Genomic DNA, 26,408 nt, shown 5'->3' with positions numbered 1-26,408 from the left:
AGATATATTTTGCACAGATTTGCAGTTGTGCCCTATGCACAGTTACTCGGAAAAAAAGTACCACTGTGTTCAGTGGGGCTTGCCCCCAGAAAAGTGGGCATAGGATTACAGCCTTTCTCAGGTTAGGTCATGGCTGGTGCAGTCAAAGTTACAGAGACCAAGCAACGTTAGTCGCTCTTCCTTTGAAAATATAAATGACACCCACAGATACTGCCAAAGGTAGAGCAGCTACTGTTTCTTTCTGCCAATAGCCTTTGGTGCAGCTTGAGAGCTTTTCGCAAGGAGCAAGGCCTAATCACGCTTGTAACGCCTCCTCCAGGCCACATTATTCTTTGACCCAGATCCCCCCCTCTTCTAGTGATTTTGCCAGGCAAGAATGTGTCTCTGAAGTGTAGGAATGCCTCCTGCTCATCTGGATGGAGGTGGGTGGATGTGTCCATAGAAACCTGGTTTGTGTGTGGCTGGAATGTAGCTTAAGGTGCAAAGGTAAGAATCACATCCTTTCATCTGCACACGTTTGCCTTTGATCCTACCTGTCACTGCCATGCAGCCAGTGGCGTAGCGTGGGTTGTCAGCACCCGGGGCAAGGCAAGTAATTTGCGCCCCCTAACCCGTGGATTTGCGCCCCCTAACCTGTGGGTTTGCCCTAACCCCAGATGTTGCGCCCGGTGCGGCCGGCCCCCCCAGCACCTCCCACGCAACGCCACTGCATGCAGCCCCCCCATAAGGTCATGTATGAAGGAATGTGGCCCATGGGCTGATAAAGCTTTTCCACACCTGTTCTAGTTGGTCCTCCCAATGTTGCTATCCTTCTTTTTCTTAGTTCCTGTCTGCAGCGTCTTCTAGAAGCCTCTCCCTCTCTGTTGCCCCTACCCATTGTTTTACATGGACATCCTTTCATCTCCAGTTTGTTACAAAATACACTCAACTCTGTGTAATTCCCCCACCACTTAGAGCTAAGGTTGTGTGAAAAGAAGTATACAAAACAGTAGTGGGATTACAGTGGTACCTTGGGTTAAGTACTTAATTCATTCTGGAGGTCCATTCTTAACCTGAAACTGTTCTTAACCTGAAGCACCACTTTAGCTAATGGGACCTCCCACTGCCGTCACACTGCCGAAGCATGATTTCTGTTCTCATCCTGAAGCAAAGTTCTTAACCCTAGGTAATATTTCTGGGTTAGCAGAGTCTTTAACCTGAAGCGTATGTAACCTGAAGCGTATGTAACCCGAGGTACCACTGTATTTAATTTTCACCAGTGTAGGGACCTTAGTTCCTTTAATGCCTCAGGAAACACATTTGTTTGTGTCCGTTTGGGGAATTTAGTGATATTGTGCGGCTAGTACTGATGAGCTAGTAGCGCAAAGACAACCCTGTTTCACAATGATAGTGTGGGAGTTGATGGACTAGTTTTTTTATGTGTGGGCAGTCATGGTCCTTTGAGGCTCCTTCCCATCCTCCCCAAGTCTTTCTTAATTGCATCAACACTTTCTTGCATCCCATGCGCTGTGCAGCTTGTTGTCGATCATTAAGGGCACAAAAAGTATCAGGACGTGACTTATCTCAGGCGGAGGCAACAGCTGAGATAGTAGCATATTAGAAAGATGTTGGATGGCCACTCTTCAATGTTCAAGAAAGTATTAAGGCCCTGAAATTTCTTCAAATATTACTGGTGCTTACTCAGCCAAACAGTAATGCACCAATTGCACTGACCACTGCTGTGCTTCTGGGTCCATGGCTGAGAGACTGCCTCTCCATGTATTAGCCATATGCAAACTCTCATAAACCCCACAATGGTCAAACCTGGAGATTACAAAGTGTAGATCAGGGTAGGAGAAAGGGGTGGAATCTATATAACAGATGCCAAAAATACTCCTAGTGACAGCCACAACTTGTTTCTCAAAAGTCAAAACTGGGTCCCAGAATACCCCAAGGCTGATTAACCTGGTTAGATGGAGATACCACTCTTTCTTTTCAAATAATTTTTATTAAAGATTTATTAGTTTACAAAAATACATGCATTGTCTCTTTTTTCAAGCTGCATTTTCTACAGATCAGTTTCATTTGTTGCGAGAGGTTAGTGTTGCATGCAGTATTAGGTTGGGAAGAAAAGAGGGGGGAGGGGAAGGGGGAATGGTGAGTTGGGTGGCAATAAATGAATTTCTTTCAAGACCCAAGAATTCCCCACCAGTGTCACTTCTATCTTGACTGCATTTCCTTTTATGTAGTCAACAATGGTTTAGGATAGAGATGGCAGTTCCTGGGTAATTAGATAATGATATAGAGAGAGCTGGGTGTTGCCAATATATCAATGATGCCCAGCCCCAAAGCTCTGGCATATAGATATTAAATAACATTGGTGACAACATTGTACCCTGTGAAACCACATTAATTGGTTCCCATGAGACAAAGCTAGGTAATGTTGAGTCTACATACCTTCAGACAGAAAGAAACCAAAACACAGGAGAGCCTGCCTTGTCACAGGAACTGAATGTGTCAATTGGCTTGGGTTAATGGTATGCTCCACAACAGAAGCCACTAAGGTGCCACCCCTTGGCACAAAGGTGCCATTGAGATCTGGTCCTCTCGCACCTGTGAAGCCTTTAAGCCCCCCCCCCCCGGTCATGAGGTGACAAGGGAGGTTAACTTTTACTCCCTTGGAAAGTACATAGAGCAGGAGGAGGAAGTTGGAAATGTGATGCCTTTTCCTCTTTCATTTCAAGCTCTTTGTGTTTTTCCAGGCTCAGATTAATTCTACTGGCTCTGAGGTTTATACAGATTCCTTTAAAAAGTGACGTTTTTATGCATGCACTTTCTTCCCTTCAGTGTCTAGCGGGTAGGAGTTGCTGATCTCAGAAAGAGGGGAGAGACGTTTCCAGAGGGGTGATGCCCATAGCACTTGCTCAAAAATCCAAATGTGCCCATGGACCTAAAAAAGTTGTCTACACACAGTATCAAAACAGAGAGAGAAATCCAGCATGAAAAACAGGGGGACATGGTCTCTGTTGATCTCAAAAAAGGTATAATTCACCAAGGTAATCAAAGCTGCCTCAGTCTCCTGCCCATCTGCAAAGCCAGATTTAAAAGGGTTGAGGAAGAATGCACAGGCCACTCAGCCACCACACACTCCACAGCCTTCTCCTAAAAGGTAAAGTTAGATGCTGGTCTAAAACTGACTAGATCATCCCTGGTTGGGTGGTTGGTGGGTGTTTTTTTAAGTAGTGAGAATACGGGAGGAATTCTATCTTTCTCCAAAGAGGCATTAATCACCATGGCTTCCCGCCAAGGCTTCCCACCAAGCTTTTCTAGGCTGGTTCTTACTAGCAATGAAGGGCAAGAATCCAAATTACATGCTGTGGGTCTCACAGTCCCTGTCTACAACATTGCACTGATTGAAGCAATAGTGACAAGCAATTGACCCTGACAGCCCCTGCATGAGCAACTTTTAAAAAAATAAAATGACATAATTTATTTACTTTATTTACAAGAATCTGTGCAACTTGGTTAGCAGATAACTATGCACAATGGTCCCCATGAGCATGTGATTCTGTGGACACAATGGTAGGAAAGAAGGAGTGTATTTCTTGCCATTGACCAGAAGTCTATTCAGCCCAGTCTTGCCTGTTCTGACTGGCAGTGGCCCTCCAAGGTCTTTCCCAGTTTGGTTTCATGAGAATCGCCAATACAGTTGAGAATGGGACCTTCTATATGTGCAAAACGTGAGTTCTGCTACCATTCCTGTCATGACTGCAGCCTCAAGCTCAGAGAACTTTCTGATGGCCACATGCCAGTGGTGAGTAGGGCTGGAAACAGAAGCAGGCAGAAGCAAGAGATGTGAATTGTACCTTTGTAGTTTCTTCATGTCTCCCTCTGTTCTCCATCCATCCAGGCAATTAAGAAATATTACCAGAGTTCAAGGACATATTCCAGCCAGGAGAAATACCCCAGGAGAGTACAAACTAAGGCTAGTGAGGGATGTGGATTGAGAGGGTGAGTGACCTGGTGAAGGTTCCAAGAACCAGATAGGAATAGAACGCTACACAGCACTACTACCACAGGTAGCTGCCTACCTGCAAATGGCTTGGAACCACCTGCAGACTACCCCCTGGGTGAGTATCTGATGGTGGTTAGAAGAGGGATGGCAGTCAACTGATTTGAGGTTGAAGCCCAACAAGGCAAAAGTCCTGTTTCTGGGGAACAGGGGGCAGACAGGTGTGGGGGACTCCTTGGTCCTGAATAGGGTAGCTGTGCCCCCGAGGGACCAGGTGTGCAGCCTTGAGGTCATTTTGGACTCACAGTCGTCCATGGAGGTGCTGGTTAATTCTGCGTCCAGAGAAGCTATCTACCAGCCCCATCTGGTATGTTGGTAGAAAAAAAGACAGTCATGAAACCGAGAACTTACACAACACAAATGAAATACCGTGAAAATCCCTGAAACGAGAAGTAATCGACTAGAAATATTATCTTATAGAATTAAACTAAATAACAAAAATCAACAAGTTTAAGGAAAAAATTAGAAAAACCTAGAATTGAACAAAGCCTTAACGGGATGCCGGCTACAAACCTCATTTCACTGAACTATTCAGTTTCCTCAGAAGGAAACCTTAAATGATTTTAAACAAACTCAAGAACAGGGCTGAAACGCTCCCCTGAGTTTACAAAAAAGGTCTGAAAACCTAAATGGCAAGTTTTAGACTCAGCCCTGTTTAAAGAAAGCCAAGCAGTAGTAATAAGGAGTTGAGGACTCGGCTGTGAAAACTCTAGTATTGCCTTTACAAAAAGGTTTTAAAAAAGGTTTTAAAAAACCCACATAGCAGAAATTCAAAGAAAGGAATACAAGATAAGCTGTTTTAGATTTTAAATAAACTCAAGAGCAGGGCTAAAATGCTCCCATGGTCTAGATGATACTGCTGATGTTAAAGACTGATACAGGGTGTTTCCAATCACAGGTTTATATACTATAGGGTGAATTTTTTTTTAAAGGGACAGGCCATCTAGTTCAAACAATGGGCGGGATTGTTAAGGTTTGTAAAAAATAACAAGAAAAATATTGAATAGAGTTGTAAAAAATTATTATAAGAATGAACTAAAGTCAATATAAGAATTGAGACCAGACGCAGTTAAGGAACCAAATCTAAAAATCCAATACATTTTTTCTGTAGTAATTGCTTTCTTAAGATATCCATATTTATCTCAGGAGTTTGATGTTTATAAATGATAAACTATCTGAAATCTGTTGCCTTATGTTTAGCTTCTAAGAAGTGAGATGTAAGAAGTGCTTCCAACACTTTGTTAAGAATACTATTTTTGTGCTCTAGTATTCTAGTTTTAATCATTCTTGTAGTGCTGCCCATGTACCAAAGGTTGCAAATACCGTATTTTTTGGCCCATAGGGCGCACTGGCCCATAGGGCACACCTACTTTTTTGGGGGGGGGAAATAAAGGGAAAAAAATTATTTTCCCCCCAGGCACGGGGCTGAGGTGGGGGAAGGCAGCTCTCCGCAAGCCGTGGGAGAGCTGTGCGACTTCGCGCAGCCCTCCCACGGCTTGCGGTGAGCTGCGCTAAGCCGGAAGCCTGGGGGGCGCTGAGCTCAGCGCGCCCCCAGGCTTTGGGGTGCAGGCAGCTCTCCACAAGCCGTGGGAGGGCTGCGCGAAGTCGCACAGCTCTCCCACGGCTTGCGGATAGCTTCCTGAAGCCTGCATTCACCCCATAGGACACACACACATTTCCCCTTCATTTTTGGAGGGGAAAAAGTGCGTCCTATAGGGTGAAAAATACGGTACATTGAATTGCATATACCACTCCTCGGGAATTACAGTTGGTAAATGCTTCCAGTTTAATAATGCTGTTGGTTCCAGGTATAATAAAATCTTTCGTCTCAATTGTTAAACTATACGCTGCACATCTTCTGCATTTAAAATGTCCCTTTATATCGCAACCTCACGGCTGGTTCTTATCCGTTATATCTGCGTGTACAAGTGTACAAGCATGTCTTCAAATTACCTGATTCTACGGAAACTGATCCGTGGAGGTATAGAAGGGCAACCTGGTACGTCTTGTATCAAGTGCCAATGTTTTCTGATTGTCTTAACAATTGAATTGGATAACAGGGTATAGTCTAGAGCCCAGGTCAGATGGTTATCTTCAAATTTAAATTGTTTTTCCAGAAGAGTATAGCAAGGCCTATTGTGTGCTCTAATCTGTGCTGTTTTTATCACCTGTTGTGGATAACCTCTACCAACAAAATCACGTGCCATTTGTGCACAATTTTTGGTATAATCCTTATGTGCGGTAGAGTTACGTTTTATTCTTAGGAATTGACCGTAGGGTAAATTCCGTTTGAGGTGAAGAGGGTGAAATGATTTATAATGAAGATATGACGGCCGGTCTGTTGGTTTCTTAAACGGCTGAACTGCTAGATTATTTGCCCCATCACGATATACAATTGTGTCCAAAAATGTTATTTGTTGGCTATGAAAGTGAGTTGTAAATTTAATATTAGGATGAATGTTATGACACCATATAAAAAAATTATTGATATTACTGACTTTCCTAAATATTAAGAAAAGGTCATCCACAAATCTCTTATATATGAGTGTTTCATCAAAATAAGGATTAGCCATTCAGTTATTAAAGAAATCTTCCTCAAGTTTTCCCATAACTAAATTAGCTATGCTGAGGGCACATGCACTGCCCATAGCAACTCCTCTAGTTTGTAAATAGAAATCCTTCTGAAATTTAAAAAAAAAATATGTTCAAAAATAAGATCAACTAATTCCATGAGGAAAAAGGTAGGTAGATGTGGATCCTCTCCATCTCGGAGAATATTATCTATAATCATGCGGGCTTCCTCAAGGGGGATATTAGTAGAAAGGGAGGATACGTCCATTGTAACTAAAATGGCTGATATAGGGATTTGAAAACCCTCAACCTCTCCACTCTGTGTGGGGCTACCTTTGAAGGTGACTCGGAGACTACAACTAATCCAGAATGCGGCAGCCAGACTCGTGACTGGGAGCAGCTGCTGGGACCATATAACACTGGTCCTGAAAGACCTACATTGGCTCCCAGTACATTTCTGTGCACAATTCAAAGTGTTGATGCTGACCTTGAAAGCCCTAAATGGCCTGGGCCCAGTAGACCTGAAGGAGTGTCTCCAAGCCCCTTGGAACGCCTGGAGAGTGAGGTCCAGCTCCGAGAGCCTTCTGGCGGTTCCCCCACTAGGCAGAGGGCCTTCTTGGTAATTGTGCCTGCCATGTGGAACACTCTCCTGCCTGACGTCAAGAAAATAAACAACTATTTGACTTTTAGAAGACATTTGAAGGCAGACTTACATAGGGAAGTTTTAAATGGTTGATGTTTTATTGTGTTTTAAATATTTTGTTGGGGGCCGCCAAAGTGGATGGGTGGCATATTACTACTACTGCTACTACTACTACTACTACTAAAGGCTCCAGTGATACTCGATCTGTGAGAATTGGTGAAGCCATGAAAGGCTGCGAGCGTATTTGAGCCCTGAAAGCCATTTGCATGTGTTTAACGTGACCTAGCAGTGATGTATCCTGCACATGCACTCTAGCAAATATACTGTGGAGCACAGGTGCCTGTTGGTAAAAAAGGTCATGTGACCGACACTCAACTTCAGATGTGTGAGTCAGACCCACGGACGCTCTCAGCTGCTGCAGTTGTGATTATCTCATAGGCGGGAAACGGCTTGTGATTCCCTGTCTGGCTCAAGGGCTTTCCCACACCTTCCTTAAGTAGATTTTTACCTCACCTACAAGCATGCTGTTATTACAGTAATAATAATTGTATGCATGTGACAAGAGTACCTAGGGCAGTTATTCTCAGCATCGGGAATCAGGTGGGTGGGTCACCACTTGCATGCTGTGATTGGATGCTGAAGACAATACAGAAGGGTGGAGAAGAAACAAATGGGATTTGTTCACCATAAGCTGAAGTGCTTGATAATAGTTTCCCTCTCTCTGGCTTTGCCCCACCACATTCCCAACCCTCTGAGGACTACAGGCCAACGATGAGCATGTGAATGGGAGCAAAGCTGGGAATGGGCAGGGCCACATTTACACAGGCACATACCTTCACCATGCAGGCAAGTGCACAGGCCCTTTCCCAATGATTGCTATAGATCAGTTGAGAAATGTGTGTTGGCGGGGGGGGGGGAGGTATTTTCATTCCCCATTGTAGCATTCTGCTCTGAAGGTCAAAGCCAATGCTTAGAATTGTGCCTGGAAATGAGTAGTGGCAAGTGTAGCTCCTTTAAAGCGGTTGAGATATGTTCCAAAGACCTGGCCATAGTCAGCTGCTGTGAACCAAAGATGGCTACTGGTCTCTGAAGTGGTATGACGTAAACATTACCTTTGCACAGTGGGCTGGTTTCTTCACACACACACACTTTGAAGTGGGATGAGTTACTGGGAAACATGAATGCTTCTTTCTTGCCTGGATGAGAGGGAGGCGTGTGTGAAGAAACCAGCCCACTGCGCAAAGGTAATGTTTACGTTTGTTGGTCTGCACCCTTTAGTCTCTGGCCATCCACCAATGGCATGTGGCCATCAGAAGCGGGTCTATGAAATCCAACAGTATCTGAGACACACTGGAAGGCTTTTGCAATCATTTCAACTATAAGAAACTATCTGTACTCTAGAGCAGGGCACTCTGTGTTCCCTGTGTTGGGCTCCTTTAATTTAATTTCCCTGGCTTGGAACATTAAATCCATGGAGATCCTTTTGGATCATCCCATCTCAACTCAACTCCCTTACTTAGATCTAAATTTAAAGTATCTCAAACAAATGAATGACCAACCTTATGAAAAAGAAAAACATCTCCTGCATTTCTGGTATCATAACTTCTTTCAAAAAATGAATTTGTTCTTGTCCTTAAAAAGCTCTTCCTGATTTTTAAGATAAATCTACCTTATGTTAATTTAAGCCCAATATTTTTTATCCTAGTCTAATGGCCTATTCAAGTTCTGCTTATCCTTTTCCAGGGTGAACTGTCACCTCACAGACTCCCTTCCTCTCAGATCCTTTGAACAATCATTAGCATAGCATGAGCATCACACATAGTTTTAAAAAGTTAAACATACCAGATTTCTGAAGGTTCGTTTTTCTCTCTTTCCTCAAATGGTTTCCCTTCTTTATACTCCTCCTGTCTTGAACCCTGAACCATTCTTCAGCATCCTTCTGGAACGGTGACTGCAAAAACTGAACAAGAAGTCTTCCTTGTTCTGAGCAGAGTTGTGTCATTACTTCACAAACCTGGGGAAGTATGCGACTTGACATGGTCCTGGCCTTCCTGTGCCACCACATCACACTGCTGATTCATGCTCAGCATGCTGCCCATGTAGTGTGATTATTGTGTCTTAATCACAAGACTGGATTCCAGTCATTGGAATAGTAGTAGCCATATTTCCAGTGGTGATGAAAAAAGTCTGAGCTTTTAGATTGTTTTAGTTTTCATAAGTGTGTGTGTGTGTGTGTGTGTGTTTGGAAAAGGGCTACAATGATAATAATCATTTATCATTATAATCATTGTAGCCCTTTTCTGAACTCATTAATAATGATGATGATGATGATGCTGTACAATATGCAAGGCTGGCTCATCCAACTCTGTAGAGAGGGACGAAGTGGAGATTTGCCCTGCTTGGCTGCCTGACCTCTTGAGATGCACCAAGGCATGTCCTAAACCTCTGAGCTACTGAAACAAGACCCAGAGTCTCTTCTAGATGTGGGTGTTCAGCACCTGCCTTGTGACTGAATGTGTGTATGTGTGTGTGACAAATGAAAACACTGTTCCCAAAATAGAATCCTTTCCTCTTGTGAAAGATCTGCAGCTGTATAAACGTTGCCCAGGCAGGAAGTGCCTGTGGCTGGTGTGTGTGTGTTGTCAGGTGCTTTATGTAATCCCTGCACAGGAATATCAGAAGCCCAGAAATGCTGCTGCTGCTGCTGCTGCTGCTGCTGCTGTGTGCTAGTGCTGCAGCTCCAGCCTCCTCAAGATCCCAAGGTCATCTCCCACAGCCTTTGCTGTGTGATTATTTGGGGGAATTTGTCCATGCATACCAGAGCAGTCAGGTGACCACAATAAAAAGAGCTGCCCAGCATGTGATTCCCAGGCTATTTGGCTGTAGGCCAGTGCAGATTTGAGGTGTGTGTGTGCGCGCGCACATGTGCACATGACCTAAGGTGACCAGGTACAAAGCAGCATGGGACTGCTGGGAAAGAAGCGATTTCAGCAGATGCAGTTTTCCTTTGCCTTTGCAGCAGCATTCTGTGACAAGCTGAGCATGCCAAAACACTCCCTTCTACACAGCCAGCAAAGACGCAGGATCTCTTTACCTTTGCATCTGGTCACCTTAATTTGATCAGAGTATTGGCTGTGCTATAAACTTTTGGGAACCCTACGAAGGACAGTAACAGCAAGAGAGTAAAATGGTCAAGTTTCCTCTTTAAATTATCAGGTTTCCAAATGCTTCACATACTGCAAAATTAATTTAGGGAATTTCCTGTCACAACATGCAGCGATGTTCACTGGCCCGGATGGCTTTAAAAGAGGATTTATATACATCCATGGAGAAGGCGGTGGCTACCAGTCATGATGGTGATAGATGGCAGCCTTCCTCTGAGGCACTGTAGTTGAGAGAGCGGTTATCTTTGTGTCCTGTGCTTGTGGGCTTCTGCAAATCTTCTAACTGGCCATTGTGGGAAAAGGATGTTGGACTTATCAAGGCTCTTTATATTCTTATGCAAGGATGGAAACATACAAATGAGACAGGTGAAGCTCTAGAGTCTACCATCTTCACTTACCAGCTTCAGTTGCCATTCAGGAAGCCAACCAGCCAGGCTGTTTACACCCTTGGCTGTTTCTGCATGTGAATGGAAAGTGTTCTGGACATCGTGCTCCATAATCTTCTGAATAAATGATTAGGGCACATCTTTTTGAGTCAGAACTGGTGGTTTGAAGGCTCACATCTTAGTGAGGAAGGCTGGCTGTCATTTGATAGGCATAGGCAGGAAGCAAGGCAGGCAAGCTGAGCAGGTATGCTGGCAAGCAGATTCAGGCAATCCAAGAACAATCTTCAAGTCAGCAGGCAAGTTGCACAGGTAAAACTCCACTGGCCGCTTACGTCGCCTGACCATTGCAGAGGCAATCAACTGCAGTACGTCCTTCTGGCCTGGGTGGCACCTAAGCACAGAAGAAAGCAGGCCAACAGCTCCTTCTAATGGTAACCTGTGGTAGGGGTGCATTTTCTACAGAAGGCCACTTGGATCGGGCTGTTAACGATTTCTGGTTCAAGAATAGTAGCTGGCTTTGGCAGATGGGATTTGGCTGGAGGTGGTGGTTTTTAGCAGCCAACAGACATTGAGCTGCAAAGTGAGAGTCAGGACTAAACTTATTTAATATTAGAAATGATGCACTAGGCAGAGGCAGATTTAGGGGTGCACAACCAGTTTGGTGACACTGGTTGTGGAAAGGGGAGGCTCTGAATTTTGGTCTCGCATGGGGAACCACTGAAATTTAAGGTTTGCCGCTGTGCTAGGATGAAGAATCTGAATCTATTTTCCTGCAGGTTTGTTACTGTGGGGTAGTTACTCATTCTTGAACCTGAATGTCTCACAGTAAATGTCAAAACCTGTTCTCTTTTACATGTGCCCAAGTTACAATAAAATAAAAGTATTATTTTCCTATCTTCATGGAATTCTAATTTGCAATAAAGGTAAGGATACAAGCAGCAGCAATAATACAGCAAGACTACTAAAGGAATAAACTCTTGATTATGTATATATATTTTAAAAAACACCCCCGGTGTGGGGTTAGCAGCTTATGAGTCTAGGAGACACTCAGCTCCATTGCCTGTGTGATTTTTAAAATTTGTTTCTGTTTGGTTCACTTTGCAAGGAGGCTGCTTGAGGCCTGATAGAAAAGTAACTTCAGGATAAAGGAAGGTGATGCCACAAGTCTTATGCACAGGACATGATCTTTTGCAATCCAATTAATGCAGTCCAAAAATAATTGCAATCGTGTGGCCCTCAGGAGTGGAGCCCATTGTTCAAGTCTACATCTAATCAAACTAACTAACCTAAGAGTGATAGTTCTTGACAAAGTGACGGGACTATACAAAATGGTGATAAATAGTCAGGAATATAGTGTTCTCTGTCATTTGTCTGATATGCACCACTCCTTTAACAACAGTCTCTGGGAAAACAAAATTATATGTTATGTTCTAAACTTCATCACTGGCCTGTCTGTCTCTTCTTCAACTCATGACATTGCAAAAGCTTAATCCAGCACGATTGAGTGTAGCTGCCCATTAGCAAATGGTGCAGATAAAATCCCAAAGCCTGGTAGGTAAAAAATCCTTGTGGCTAATCTCTACTGCTGGCAGCCTGTTGTTGCTGTAAATCTGCTGCCAGAAATGTTATGTGTTGTGTTTACACCCAGGCCAAGACAATTTGGCAGGACTATTGGACATATGCCGTGAACCAGTTGGTTTATTTAAGATTACCTTCTGCTGTGCTTGAATCACTGCATGGGCACTGGCTGAAAATGCTCAGCTGCATTTTACACACATCTCATCTCATCTGTGCCATGTTTTGCACAAGACAAACATTTGTTGGTTGCTTTAGGTCTTGTTTCTGGGACAGGCAGATCCAAAAGCTTCCTCTGCTTGGAACTTGCAAAGGCTCTGACGTCTCAGGCATCACCTTTCCATATTCCCACTTTAAAGAGGCAAGTAAAAATGAGGTTGGGAAGAGAAAGAGCCATTCTTCAAAATGTGCACTTCTGTAACAAGTGCACACCAGCTAAAGTTCTGAATCCCAGAGAAATAAATTGGATCAAACTTTACAGCTGAATAATTCCTTCTTTTTGATTCCAGTGGAACATAATTGGAACTAACATATTGTTACGAGGATTGCGTGTCTCCCCAATCTCTGTCAAGTGGTAGCAAGATGGCAAAGGGTACCAGCTGCTTCTCCAGAGTCTTTTCCATTGGGAATCAAGACGGGGCAGAAACTGTTGTGCCATTTAAGAAATTTGGTTTCTTTTAAACGTATGTACATCAGAGAATTTCAATGGAGGGAGTGCAAAGTTTACAGCAGACATTTCTATGTCTCTGTCCCAGCCTGACTTCAGCCAGCCCGCCAAGATGATTTTGCCCTCCACATGCAGTTCTCTACCTATTCCCTGCTTCTCCTTCCAAAGAACTAGGGCTGCCTTAGGTTTGGAAATTACCATTTTTTGGTGTTTTTGAAAAAAAAAACACACACAAAAAAAACAGCTCAACAATTTTGTGGGTTTCCTAAAAAGAGCTCAAAACCTGGTTTTTACTTTTTGAAATATAGCAACCTTGCAGAAACCCCTTCCAAGCAACTTGTCCCCTTCTGTCTGCTTGCCCCCCTCCTCTCTGCTATTCCAAGCCTACTTTTAAAAGGTGATGATTTTCCTGTAACTGACTGTCCTTGCTCAGTGTAACCTTGGGAACCTCCTCCTTTGGCACAGACCCAAGCATTTCCCTCTGATGTGCCATCAACACCTTTGGTCATGCTTAATGGCTTGTATCCCAGGTGAGCCCCTGGCCTGGAAAGGTAGCATATTTTTCTGTATTTTCTGTATTTATCCACTAGCTGGCTTCCCCAGCTTCTTCCCTCAATACTCCAAGTATTATCTAAATTCTACAATATTATTAATTGCTAACATCACTAACTCTAGCAGTTAAAGGGGCCCTTGCACACCTAAACTCTGTTACCCCAAATTTGAAACATTATGATGGATTGCACCCAACATGTAGAGGTAAGCTGTTAAGAGAACTTTTAAGGCCAGATTAGACATCACATTCAAGATTGGATCTCTTCATTAAAATTGTGTGTGTGTGATTTTCTAGTTGGGTTTTTGTCTGATTGAGAATGAAGTCTTAATGGACACAAACATTGTCAGCAATTATATCTCCTTTTCAGTTATTTATGCATCTCTCTACACTTGTGAATTTCTGTGCGCCAGAACCACTGTCATCATAATTAATAACTGGCTGTGTTCAAAAATTGAGGGCTCATATACCCAGGGAAAATGTAAAATTTGGTAAGAATAAGAAAGTATGTGCATGTCTGTTTGTGTAATGTATACACATACACAAAAGCAAAAAAGTTTATGTACCTGTGGCCTATTTCCCCTTCCCTCAACTGAAGGAAGTCTAAAATGAAACTGCAACCCTGTTAAGTATAGGTTTGAATAAGTAAGTCCATAGTTTCCAGTTTTTCTTGTGTTCATTTTTTAACATCTCCTGCATACTTTGATGTGTGGGAATCAACAAGTTCCCCACGTTGTGCATTGCAGCTCAGTCTATTATGCTCTTCTATTCTGTGGGAGAGCAATTTTTTGTTGCTACAGTCAGTGGCATGGTCTGTTCCCATGGGAGCAGCTGGAGGCCCCTGGACAGAAATTACTCTGAACGCCCATACATATTTTAAAGTTAAGTGCCTACTGGGTAATTTCTCAGTGCATTAGCTGATGGTCATTTGACCTCACAGACAAACTGTTGGGCTAAGTGCAAAATGTAAACTCTATTGTAATTAAACTTTCCTTTTCTCCCATTTTCAAAACATGACTTCTTGCCAGTGTCCACTCTGATGTGAAAGCATTCTACCTTCTCGTTTTTTGGAGCAGCCAACCCTCCTGCATCGTCATTACAGTTGTGTACATGTAAATGCGTACAGAAGGGCGTTGTTTCCCAAACTTTTGAACTGCGCCTTCAGTCAGGGCTTTGCCAACTTTTTTGTGCCTGTGGGCACTTCTGCAAAAACTCTCACGGGCACGACTTCCCCTTCTCAAGCACACACGGCAACTTGTTCTATTGGCTACAACAGAATTCTTCTTTCAAGTCTAACCTTGCATGGGGGGAGTGATCTTTTTAGGGTCAGGGAAGGCCTCTGGGGCGCATGTGGACCTACAGATGACATGTTGGCAACCCATGACCTAATCAGATTGGTTGTCACTCTGCGTTTCACATTGTTCTAACCCTTTCTTGCCTCAACTGTATAAACAACGTTTAAAAACTTTTAAATTATTTTTTTAAAGTCTCCTGTTCTTCAAAAGAACGCACTTCCTGCAATCCTATGCACAGTTACTTGGAAATAAACAAATAAATCACTGGAACATCATTTAAAAACATCCAAGTTGAAATGAACTTGAATTTGTTAACTGTGTTGCATTCAGGGGTTGTCATTCATATTATGCACACTTACCTTGGAAGAAGGTCCATTACATTTAGAGATGTTGTCTAGCCAAAACAACTAAAACAACAAATCATGTTTCAGTCCCTGTAAGAGAAGTCTGATATGGAGAAAACAGGGAGGTGATTAATCTATGGCATGGCTCTAGGGTCCTCTCACAGCTTAACCAACTACAATTCACAGCTTCTTTTTGGGGGTGGGGCTTATGTGCTTTAAATATGCTAGTTAAATTTCCGTGGAAAAGGTTGCCACAGAAGCTGGTTCATAAATTGGCAAGCTGCACACTAAGCTTCAAAGCAGAGCCTTTCCTCTTCCAGCAAGCATAGGATTAAGCGACACCCCTCCCCCCCCCCTTCTCCCGCTTTCCTGCTGTCCTCGGACCACCAGCCAAAGGTCTCGAAGTCCAGCTGGGCAGCCCCGCCCATTAGAGCCTCGCCCGCCCGGGGGCGGAGACAGCGCCCGAACCGCTCTCCAACTGCCAGCCTTGCGGGGGAGAAGGACGGCTGCAGGAGCCAATGGGCGCCGCGCCCTCGCACCTGCCAGCTGGGCGGCTTTACATAACAGCGGCGGGCGGGCGGGCGGGCGCGGCTTGCGAGTCTGCGCTGCGCTAGGCCACGTCCCTTCAGCTCCCTGTCCTGCCCTGCCTTGGACACGTCAATCCCAGGTAACCCCGGCCAGAAACGGAAGACCTTTACCTGGGAGTCAGCCAGCTACGTGTAATTCAGCAGGACTTACTTCTGAGTAGGCATTGTTAGGCCTGCGCTGTTAGGTGAGGCACCTGCAATGTGATCTCGAAGCGTGTTTATTCAGAAGTAAGTCCTACTTGGCACAAGGGTGGCGCTGGGGCCTAAACCACTGAGCCTAGGACTTGCCGATCAGAAGGTCAGCAGTTCGAATCCTTGTGACGGGGTGAGCTCCCGTTGCTCAGTCCCTGCTCCTGCCCACCTAGCAGTGCAAAAGCACATCAAAGTGGAAGTAGATAAATAGGTACCACTCCAGCGGGAAGGTAAACGGTGTTTCTGTGCGCTGCTCTGGTTCGCCAGAAGCGGCTTAGTCATGCTGGCCACACGACCCGGAAGCTGTACGCCAGCTCCCTCGGCCAGTAAAGCGAGATGAGCGCCGCAACCCCAGAGTCGGTCACGACTGGACCTAATGGTCAGGGGTCCCTTTACCTTTAAGGCTTCCCAGAGGCACCTGAGTGGCCATTGAGAGCAGACCGGTGGATGAGATGGATCTTTGGCCTCTTCTTATGTATAAGCATGCACTGTAAGTGCGCATGAGATTGTAGCCTTTGCTATCTTTTGTGTGCTATCCATGGAAGGTGTTATCAAAAGGAAGTGGCAGAGATGGCAATAGCTTTCCCCTCTTCTAACTCTGCCTATGGGTGTCTAGTTACAATCTTTGTGAGACCACCCTAAATTCTCTGTATTTAAACAACAACATCCAGGAAGTTCTATGTGCAATTCTGTGTGCACATGTCACCAGATGGGTAAAGTTGGTCCTATAGGGCAGGTAATTTCAGTGATTTTAGGTCATTGTGTATATGGATGACCGCTTTAAAAAACCAGCTATGCTGTGAGAGACCTGTGTTTCAATTAGTGCTATGCTGTAGTCCGAAACATCCAGCTGCTGGCTTCTGTATTTTTAAAGGAAGAGCAGCAATCGGTACAACCTGAGAGATTTTTTTTAGCACAGTCTAACATTGAAGCCTGCAGAATGTCCCCTCCATTTCATCTTTGGACTTTTTCACCGTATCTGCACCAGTTAAGGAATTTTTAGTTCTCCAGTCCCCCCCCCCCCCCACCCGCAACCTGTCTTTTTCCTGACCCAAGGTGGCAACCCGACATGAGCCCTTAGTATATAATTTGGAAGATATCATTACTACGTAATTAGTTTTTATGGGACAAATTTTCATATACATTTAAAAAAGTTTACTTGCCTATATCTCTGTGATTTAAACAACAGTCTTAGGAACATTCTCTAATGAAATGAATTCTAGAGGGTAGCCATGTAAGTCTATTAACAAAAAAGAGAGTCTCGTGGCATCTGAAAGGCCAGTAGATTTATTGTAGCATACGTTTTCGTGCATCTGATGAATGGGTACAATTCCACAAATGCTTACACTGCAATAAATCATATTAGAGGTACCACACACCATGTTCCTATTCTTTAGAGGAAAATAGCTACTCAAGGCTATTGTTTTTGTGTGTGGGTGTATTCTCCAATGCGAAATTGACTCAGTTAATAGCGGGTTCATACTTGACTGCCCACATATCACTGCTTTATTAGTTCTGTGATGCTTTCCCAGTGTTAATGCATTATTGCTGTCGAGAGATACTCTTGTAGTATAGTGCAACAAAAATGGGACAAAAAGTAAACAGGACTGTTTGTGGTCTAAGACTTTAGAGGATTTCAGCAGCCAGTTACAGGAAGACATGCACTAATTGGAAAGGAAGCAGTATTTCTGCCCCAAAATGGTTGTTGCTAGAAAGAAGCACTGAAAGTGGGATTGTGTATGAATGCCCTGATACCACCATGAATGCAAATCATCATGAATGCACACAAAAAGGGATGTCTGACGGGGCTCTCAGTTTGGGACGGCAGCAAATCTGCATAGCTGCTCTAGAGGCATTTCAAAAGCAGTAGTAGTCTTCAATGTAGCTGGTCAATATATAGTCCAAAAAAGGCCAGATTCTCCTGAATGGTTGTCAGCCCTGAGTTCCATTAATCACTTTTGTGGATGTAGCTGAATATGAATGCCATTTGAGTAGGATCAGGAGGTACTGGGTACATATGCTGGTTTACATCACATCCAAGTAGTAAAAAGCATTTTATAAACTGCTGCTTTTAGGCTATCATCCCACAAAAGAAGCATAATAGAAAAGAGTTCATTGTTAAGATTGGCCAGGGTTTTAAAAAAATGTACATGTTAAAATAGATGCAGTTGATGTCAGATAGAAGTGGGATTAATGTGAGATTGGTAAAAGCCTTCCTTATATAAGAACAATGTAATTTAGTGAGCAGGGGAAGATGAAAAGAGAATGTTCTTATTCTGCAGGTGATGGAACTACAGCAAATGCGAATAAGTGGCCTGGAGAGAGGATTTGGCACTTGGCAAGAGACCTCGGAAGTAATTGCCTTCCTATAACTTGCCAAACTGCACACAGGCGTGGTATGTGGCTTCATCTTTGAGAAGCTGTACGTTTTACATCCTTTGTCTTTCACAGGACAGGATGAAGCTCCTGGTCATTTATTTCCTGGCAGCTGGTTTGATGGGTGTTGGTGTGCAAGTTGCTGCACAGAGAGAAGAGTGCCTCTTTGAGAGGCTGAATGAGAAGGATGCCCAGTTTTGTAGGTGAGCTCATTCTTCCCTCACATTTCCCATAGAAACACAGCCCAAGGGATCATTTTATTACATCACGGCCCCTGACAATGTGATAAGCAGTTTATTTGAATATCATAGTGGAGCATGGAGGGACACGGGTGGCGCTGTGGGTAAAAGCCTCAGCGCCTAGGGCTTGCCGATCGAAAGGTCGGCGGTTCGAATCCCCGCAGCGGGGTGCGCTCCCGTTGCTCGGTCCCAGCGCCTGCCAACCTAGCAGTTCGAAAGCACCCCCGGGTGCAAGTAGATAAATAGGGACCGCTTACTAGCGGGAAGGTAAACGGCGTTTCCGTGTGCGGCTCTGGCTCGCCAGATGCAGCTTTGTCATGCTGGCCACGTGACCCGGAAGTGTCTCCGGACAGCGCTGGCCCCCGGCCTCTTAAGTGAGATGGGCGCACAACCCTAGAGTCTGTCAAGACTGGCCCATACGGGCAGGGGTACCTTTACCTTTACCTTAGTGGAGCATGGTAATAACATTTTCATATTTTGCACAGTGGGTGCAGCCAGAATTTATGTTAGGGGGTAGGCTTTATGCTGGGGCGGGGGCGGGGCAGAACCTCAGTTAGTTAAGTATATTTATTTATTAATTTACTGCCTACTGCACCCCCCCCTCCGGCTACATCCATGTTTGCACACATTGTGCCAGAACGTTTCTGGGAGATGCGATGTAACAGTTTTTGGGTAGGAGAAGGTCTGCATGTGCTTAACTCTTCTACTGAAACAAACTGGAATTAGTTGTACTTAACTTTGGCTGCATCTTGCTTCTTATTCTGGAATTTTAGAGCGTTGTAGGGAGGTGAGCTGAGGAGTCCTGCGGGCCAGCAGGGCGTGGTTTGCTTGTTTTTTGCATTTAGTCCATGGGCCTGAGGGTCCCCTGCCCTGATTTATAGTATGAATATTGTAATCATGCTACTCACACCTTCTGACTTTGAATTCTCCATCACTACTGTACTAAGCTATTAAAAAAAGTTCCATTGTAAATTCCTTTCTGTACAGAAATGATTTTATAAGAATCATGTAATCTTTGAGAAGTCCTTGGCCACATCACATCATTTTGGGTTAACTTTTGCCTACATTAAGAAAGCCTCTCCTATTTAGCATACTATATTACAGGCCCTTCTTGGTCTGCATCAGGGGCACTTTGGGGAATGTGTTAATTTGCACATTAAAGGGGAAGGGGAGGAAGAGAGCTTTCAGTGATGTGGAGCAGATTGCAAAGAGACGGATGAATTAACCTGGAAAAATAAATAATAAGAGAGTCAAATATGGGATTGTTAGGATGCTTGTATAGACGTAATCTAAAGAATGAAAAGAACCTATTAGCTACACTTTAATTACTTTAATAGTGTGTACAAGGAAAGGTGCATTTTCAATATGGACGTGTGAAGTAATTATTGTACGATGTGTTACTTGTTGTGGTCACAGAACTCAGGTGTATAAACTTTATTCTGTATTAGTTTATCCAATGCAAGCTTTCTTTTGGGGGCAAGGTGAATATATTTAAAATTTATACATTTATTCATAGAATGCTGCTGATCTTCAACTCACTTCTTGTTTGGAGTCTTTTGTGAGATCTCACTCCAGTTTTATGTTGCTTACAGAGGAGATTTAGAAGTTTTGTATCCAGAGCTGGGAGATGTTGGCTGTACATTTATTCCAAAGTGCAACCAGTACCGTCAACAGATCAGCACGGAATGGACCAGCCCAGATATCAGATACCACCAGGCAGATGAGGTAAGGCAGCAATGGTGTCATTTTGTGAAAATGTTTTTGTTCATGTCAGAGATATTTTGAATACAGACCTGTCATCAAATCACATATCATCTTAATTTCTTTTGTAATAGTGTTTAATATCAGAAAAGCCTGCAGCCCAGGGATTGTTTCATGAAATCCTGTTTGTACTCTCACAAGGTAGTGACATGAATAAAATTTCAGTGCATGATCAGGAAAATCCAGGTTCAAATGTTCAGGTTGCTTTCAGCACGTCAATGGGAGGGATTTAATCATATACTGGGAATTTAGGTTTGTGCCATTAAAGTATGTTAAAGTGCTCTCTTGCAATAAATCCACTTAAAAAAAACTTTTTGTGGTTAGGAAACCAAAGGGAAAATGCACCAAAAATGTGAGATAATTGACAAGAAGATTTATAACTTCCATGCAAGCAAATCAGGATTCTGTGTTCATTGTTGTATAACCCCCTGCAACAAATCAGAACAAATGCTCAGTTAAGAGCGGACATTGCATAAGCTCCATGTAAACCATGTACAATAAGCAGGTCATTTGGAAGAGTCCCTCCCCCCAGACATGAGCTCCCTGGGTGAGAGCCAGTCACTGTCCCTCAGCTTGATCTCCCTCACAGGACTGTTGTGAGAATAACTGGATACTGAGTACTATGTGCTCATTAGAGGAAGGGTATGATAAAAAGGAATAAGCAGCCGGGTAAGTTAAAACAATTGGTACACAAGCAGCACTAAAGTGCATCAGACACAAATTACCCTGGAACTCTTTTAGCAACAGCCTTCTGGGAGCCCCTCTTGTGGCCCTTTGGCATCATTCCTGCACTGTGGATTCCTAGGCACATCTTCTTCTAGAGGAGCTCTGCTAGTTGCTTCTTTCTTCTTTTCTGTTTTTACAAGGATCCAGGCGAAAGGGAGGGATCACACTTGCAGAAATGTTTGTTTAGAAGAAGCATGCACAGATCCTTCAAAAAGCACGAAAGTGTCACTTTTCTGGAGGTATAACTTGAGATAGTGGGAGAGGTATTGGCTATATTCTATACTGGAAATGCTATAATTTGGTATAAATTCCACCCCCCCCCTCATCCTTAGCATTTCCTTTTTGCCTCCCAGACCCTGGAACTTGCATGGTGAGCCATATGGTGCACAGTGACATCTAGTGGCCCCATAATATATTGCTTTTAAATGTATCATTTCTCTGTACTGTATATCTTTATTAGTCTGGGATAAAGAATTTCATAATCAAATTTCCTACAGGGTCTGGGGCACCATTTATGTGGAAGTCCTTCTGCAGAGGTCCTGCTGTTCTCTCACAGTGCCAGTCCATTTCACTGGAGCTTGCAAAGAACAGCTTCCAAGAACTGCATTGGCACTGTTGTTCTTCAGTCACACAATTCTCAATTGGTGACACAGAATAATAAAAAGGGAGGCTGGATAAACACATGTACACAATCTGGTAGAAACTGGAGAATATTGGACTCAGCCTAGACTAAGCAATATTAGGCCCACGGGCACAGAGCCCCTGCCCTATTATCTTTCAGAAGGCTTTGAGAACAGGTCAACTGCAGGCAGGCAAATGTTGTCCCCATTGTCAAGGATGGGGAGAAACAGTATCCAGGCAAGTACTTTACATCGATAACAGGAAAGGTTCTAGAACAGATAATTAAATAGTATATTCTCCTGTGCTGTCCTTGCAGAGAAGCTGGAAAAATGTGGGCAAGACACATGTACTTTTAGGTGGGTTTGTACCTGGTTGACTGGCTGAACCCCATAGCTCCCTGCTGTACTGGAAACGAGTGACAAGTGGGGTGCTGCAGCGTTCTGTTCTTGGCCCAGTGTTGTTTAACATCTTTTTAATGACTTGGTTTGGAAAATGTATGTCCAATAAGTGAATATAGACTGGGTTTTTTTTTTGGGGGGGGAGAGGGATTGCATACCCTCAATCATTTCTCGGATTCAACAGCAACAACATTAATACCCCACGCATCTGACTGGGTTGCCCCAGCCACTCTGAGCAGCTACCAGCATATACAAAAACATAATAAAACATTAAAAATTGCCTTCATATGTCTTCTAAAGTTTGTATAGTTACTTATCTCCTTGAGATCTGATGGAAGGGCGTTCCACAGTGTGGGATGAAGAAACAGAGGGGATGCTCATCAAATTTGTAGAAGACACCAAACTGGGAGGGGTAGCTAATACCTCAGAAGATGCAACTGAGCTTCAAGGCAGTGGCGTAGCGTGGGTTGTCAGCACCCGGGGCAAGGCAAGTAATTTGCGCCCCCTAACCCGTGGATTTGCGCCCCCTAACCTGTGGATTTGCCCTAACCCCAGATGTTGCGCCCGGTGCGGCCGGCCCCCCCTGCACCCCCCACGCTACGCCACTGCTTCAAGGTGACCTTAACAGACTGGAGAACTAGACAAAGCTAACAAAATGCATTTTAATAGGGACAAATATAAAGTTTTACACATGATTGGCAAGCATCCATCTTGAGAGACAACAGAGTGTGCCTCAGGGGGTGAAGTCAAAATGTTGCATTAGCAGCACCAAAGGGACCTCTGTGGGGTGCAAGGCTGGGCAGTGTGCATGGAGGTCCTGGGCTGCCCAGACGACAAGACCCAGACTCTCCCCCTTGCTGTTCTTGTCCGAAGGAAAGCAGAGCAAGACGTTTGGCATCAGCTTGGTTGCAGGAGTTGCTGGAAGGAGGCGTACAAGATGCCATCCAACCATTTTAGGGACTCCACTCTGGATACTACAAGGCAGTGGAAGTTGGGGATCAGAGTTTTCCTTCTCCGAGATGGGCTCCCTTCCCAGGTTAGACAAGCCCCATCTGCCCCTCACTTCCCTCTACAGAACGTGCTGAAACTGTCTTCTTGACCGTTGGACCCACTCTTGGCCTTGACTGCTCAATTTGCCAGAACCTGTCTTCACATGCAGGGGAAGTCCCTAAGTCACCAAGGGTTTGAGACCCATTGGCTCCCCTCACCTGGTTTAGCTGGTTTGGCCGGGCCAGGGGGGTGATCAATGTTTGTTTACGAGAGGGGATGGTCCCTGCCTGTTTGAAGGAGGCAGCAGTAAAACCACTCCTTAAGAAATTGTCCCTGGATTCAGAAAACCTAACTAACTACCAGTCAGTTACTAATTTCCCTGTTCTGGTTAAGGTTCTGGAGCGAGAGGTCGCAGACCAGATCCAGGCACTTTTGGAAGAAACTGATTTTCTGAATCTCATTTCAATCGGGATTTAGGCCAAGTTTTGTCACAGAAACTGCTTTGGTTGCCCTGTATGATGACCTCTGTCAAGAGAGAGACAAGGGAAACATGTCCCTGTTAATTCTTCTCAACTTCTCGGCGTCTTTCAATACCATCGACCATGGTATCCTTCTGGAGCGACTCTCCGAACTAGGGGTGGGTGGCACCGCTTTGCGGTGGTTCCCTTATTAATAATAATAATAATAATAATAATATTTTATTTATGATTTTCAACTGTATACATTTCAAAAATTTTACAATCATTTTAACATTCAGAACTTGACTTCCTTCCCCCTCTTTCTGCAGTTCCTTAAATTTATTTTTAATATTTTCTACATATCTAAATTAACTTAATTTGCTCATTTATTCATCTATTTTAAATATACAGTGGACGCTCGGGTTGTGAACGTAATCCGTGCGGGATGCACATTCGCAACCCGCGTCTGCGCATGTGCGGGTTGTGATTCGGCGCTTCTGTGCATGCGCAAGGAACGATTTAGCACTTCTGCGCATGCGCAACCGCCAAAACCCGGAAGTAACCCATTCCGGTACTTCTGGGTTTCGGCAGTCCGCAACCCGAAAAAACGCAACCTGAACCGGCTGTAACCCGAGGTAGGACTGTATACTCTTACAAAACTGCAGGTTATTACAGTTTATTTGTAAATATTCAATAAACCATTTCCATTATTTTATTAAAAGTTTGCTATCTTAATTTCTTACTTTTCTGGTAAGTTTTGCCATTTCTGCATATTCCGTAAGTTTTTGTATCCATTCTTCTTTTGCTGGGACTTCTTCTTCTTTCCATTTTTGGGCAAGTAACATTCTTGCCACTGTAGTTGCATACATGAATAAATTTCTATACCGTTTGAGTAGTTCTGTCCCTATAACTCCCCAAAATAAAGCTTCTGGGTTGTTGTTTTTTACAAGCATTATTTTAAACATCTTTTTCAATTAATTATGTATCATTTCCCAGTAAGCTTTAACCTAACTACAAGACACCCACATATGATAAAAAGAACCTTCTTTCTCTTTACATTTCCAGCACTTATTTGATTTGGATTTATACATTTTTGCCATTTTACTTGGTGTTAGGTACCATCGATATATCATTTTCATATCATTTCCTCTTGGACCATAACATGCTGTAAATTTTATAACCATATTCCACAATTGTTCCCATGCTTCCATATCTATATTATGACCAATATCTATTGCCCAGTGTACCATTGAGAATTTTACTTGCTCATCCTTTGCCTCCCGTTCTTTTGGTAAAGGGGGAAGAATTGTTTTGTAAGAAAATGATTGACTTAGGGGAGGTAGGATTCAAATACGCTTCTCAACACTGTTGCTGCTTGTTCTCCACTCTTTCTCACACACACCCGTCAACCCCTTTAAATACATTCACATATGGCAAATGGGATAGGATTGAGGATGCAGTGGCAGAAGTTACTACTACTACTACTACTAATTATTATTAAATTTAATTTATATGCCACTTATATGACAAAATGCCTTCTAACTGGTTTACATGGTATATACTACATATACGTATATAAAATACATAATTAAAATAAAGTACACAATAACAATTTGATCAGAACCTTGTAAATTTTAATTAAGAATGTTTTAACAAAACAAACCGTTTAAAAGCATGATGCTTAAAACACTTTAAGAAAAAAACCACCCCTGTTAAAACAATGAAACCAAAAGTTCATATTCAGGTGAATGCTTGCCTAGACAGAGGTGTCTGCATGAGCCAGCAGAACGTCCATACTGACTGATGGACCTTCTCAGCCAGTGAAAAACCCTTCCCCTGTTTTATTACAAGCAAATACTCATCAGACTGTGGCAAAAAGAACTGGGTTTCATTTGCAGATTGTCCTGCCCTTACTGAAAAATTTAGTGGAACATGGTTTTTGAGGTAACCTGGTCCAGAGTTATTTATGACTTTGTATGGAATTAAAGGTAAAGGTAAAAGGAATTAGCAGGACCTTAAAACTGGCTTAGGGGACGCGGGTGGCGCTGTGGATAAAAGCCTCAGCGCCTAGGGCTTGCCGATCGAAAGGTTGGTGGTTCGAATCCCCGCGGCGGGGTGCGCTCCCGTTGCTCAGTCCCAGGGCCTGCCAACCTAGCAGTTCGAAAGCACCCCTGGGTGCAAGTAGATAATTAGGGACCGCTTACTGGCGGGAAGGTAAACAGTGTTTCCGTGTGCTGCGCTGGCTCGCCAGATGCAGCTTTGTCACGCTGGCCACGTGACCCGGAAGTGTCTCTGGACAGCGCTGGCCCCCGGCCTCTTAACTGAGATGGGCGCACAACCCTAGAGTCTGTCAAGACTGGCCCGTACGGGCAGGGGTACCTTTACCTTTACCTAAAACTGGCTTGGTGGTTCCTAGGGAGTCAGTGCAGAGCCCAGCCCTGGTGTGATATGTGCTGGATTAGGAGCACCAAGCGCCACCTGGGCTGTGGCATTCTTCACTAGCTGTAGCCACCAGACATTGCAGTTGTCTAGACCAGTGTTTCCCAACCTTGGGCCTCCAGCTGTTTTTGAACTACAATTCCCATCATCCCTGACCACTGGTCTTGCTAGCTAGGGATGATGGGAGTTGTAGTCCAAAAACAGCTGGAGGCCCAAGGTTGGGAAACACTGGTCTAGACATGAGGTGGCCCGATTAGCCCTGGCCTGGAAAGGGTGCAGTTGACACTCAAGCTGAAGCTGTTTCCCTCAGAAGCTACCTAGGCATCCATGGACAAACCTCCGCAGGTGGTTCAGGGATTCACCAACACTATGGAT

The 26,408-nt window shown here is 43.9% G+C and overlaps 2 protein-coding genes across 3 annotated transcripts in view; one reads left to right on the top strand and one right to left on the bottom strand.

Annotated features, from left to right (window-relative positions):
- Positions 1 to 9,126, bottom strand: part of RHOBTB2 (Rho related BTB domain containing 2) — a 49,779-nt gene extending 40,653 nt beyond the window's left edge. Inside the window, exon 1 of the mRNA XM_077919534.1 lies at positions 9,108 to 9,126. The gene's annotated coding sequence lies outside the window, so the exon portion shown is untranslated. The remainder of the gene's footprint in view (positions 1 to 9,107) is intronic.
- PEBP4 (phosphatidylethanolamine binding protein 4) overlaps positions 1 to 26,408 on the top strand; it is a 266,550-nt gene that overhangs the window by 4,523 nt on the left and 235,619 nt on the right. The window contains exons 1-3 of one of the 2 annotated variants that reach the window (XM_028708311.2): positions 15,829 to 15,913; positions 18,477 to 18,604; positions 20,233 to 20,365. In XM_028708311.2, coding sequence (XP_028564144.2) covers positions 18,483 to 18,604; positions 20,233 to 20,365 — 255 coding nt within the window. In that variant the 5' untranslated portion in view covers positions 15,829 to 15,913; positions 18,477 to 18,482. Of the gene's footprint in view, positions 1 to 15,828; positions 15,914 to 18,476; positions 18,605 to 20,232; positions 20,366 to 26,408 lie in introns of those variants that run through there. The other variant, XM_077919540.1, reaches the window with a different exon arrangement.

Source organism: Podarcis muralis, chromosome 15, assembly GCF_964188315.1.
Source record: "Podarcis muralis chromosome 15, rPodMur119.hap1.1, whole genome shotgun sequence".
In the NCBI taxonomy this organism is placed as follows: Eukaryota; Metazoa; Chordata; class Lepidosauria; order Squamata; family Lacertidae; genus Podarcis; species Podarcis muralis.
This window is presented reverse-complemented; position numbering and strand designations above follow the sequence as displayed.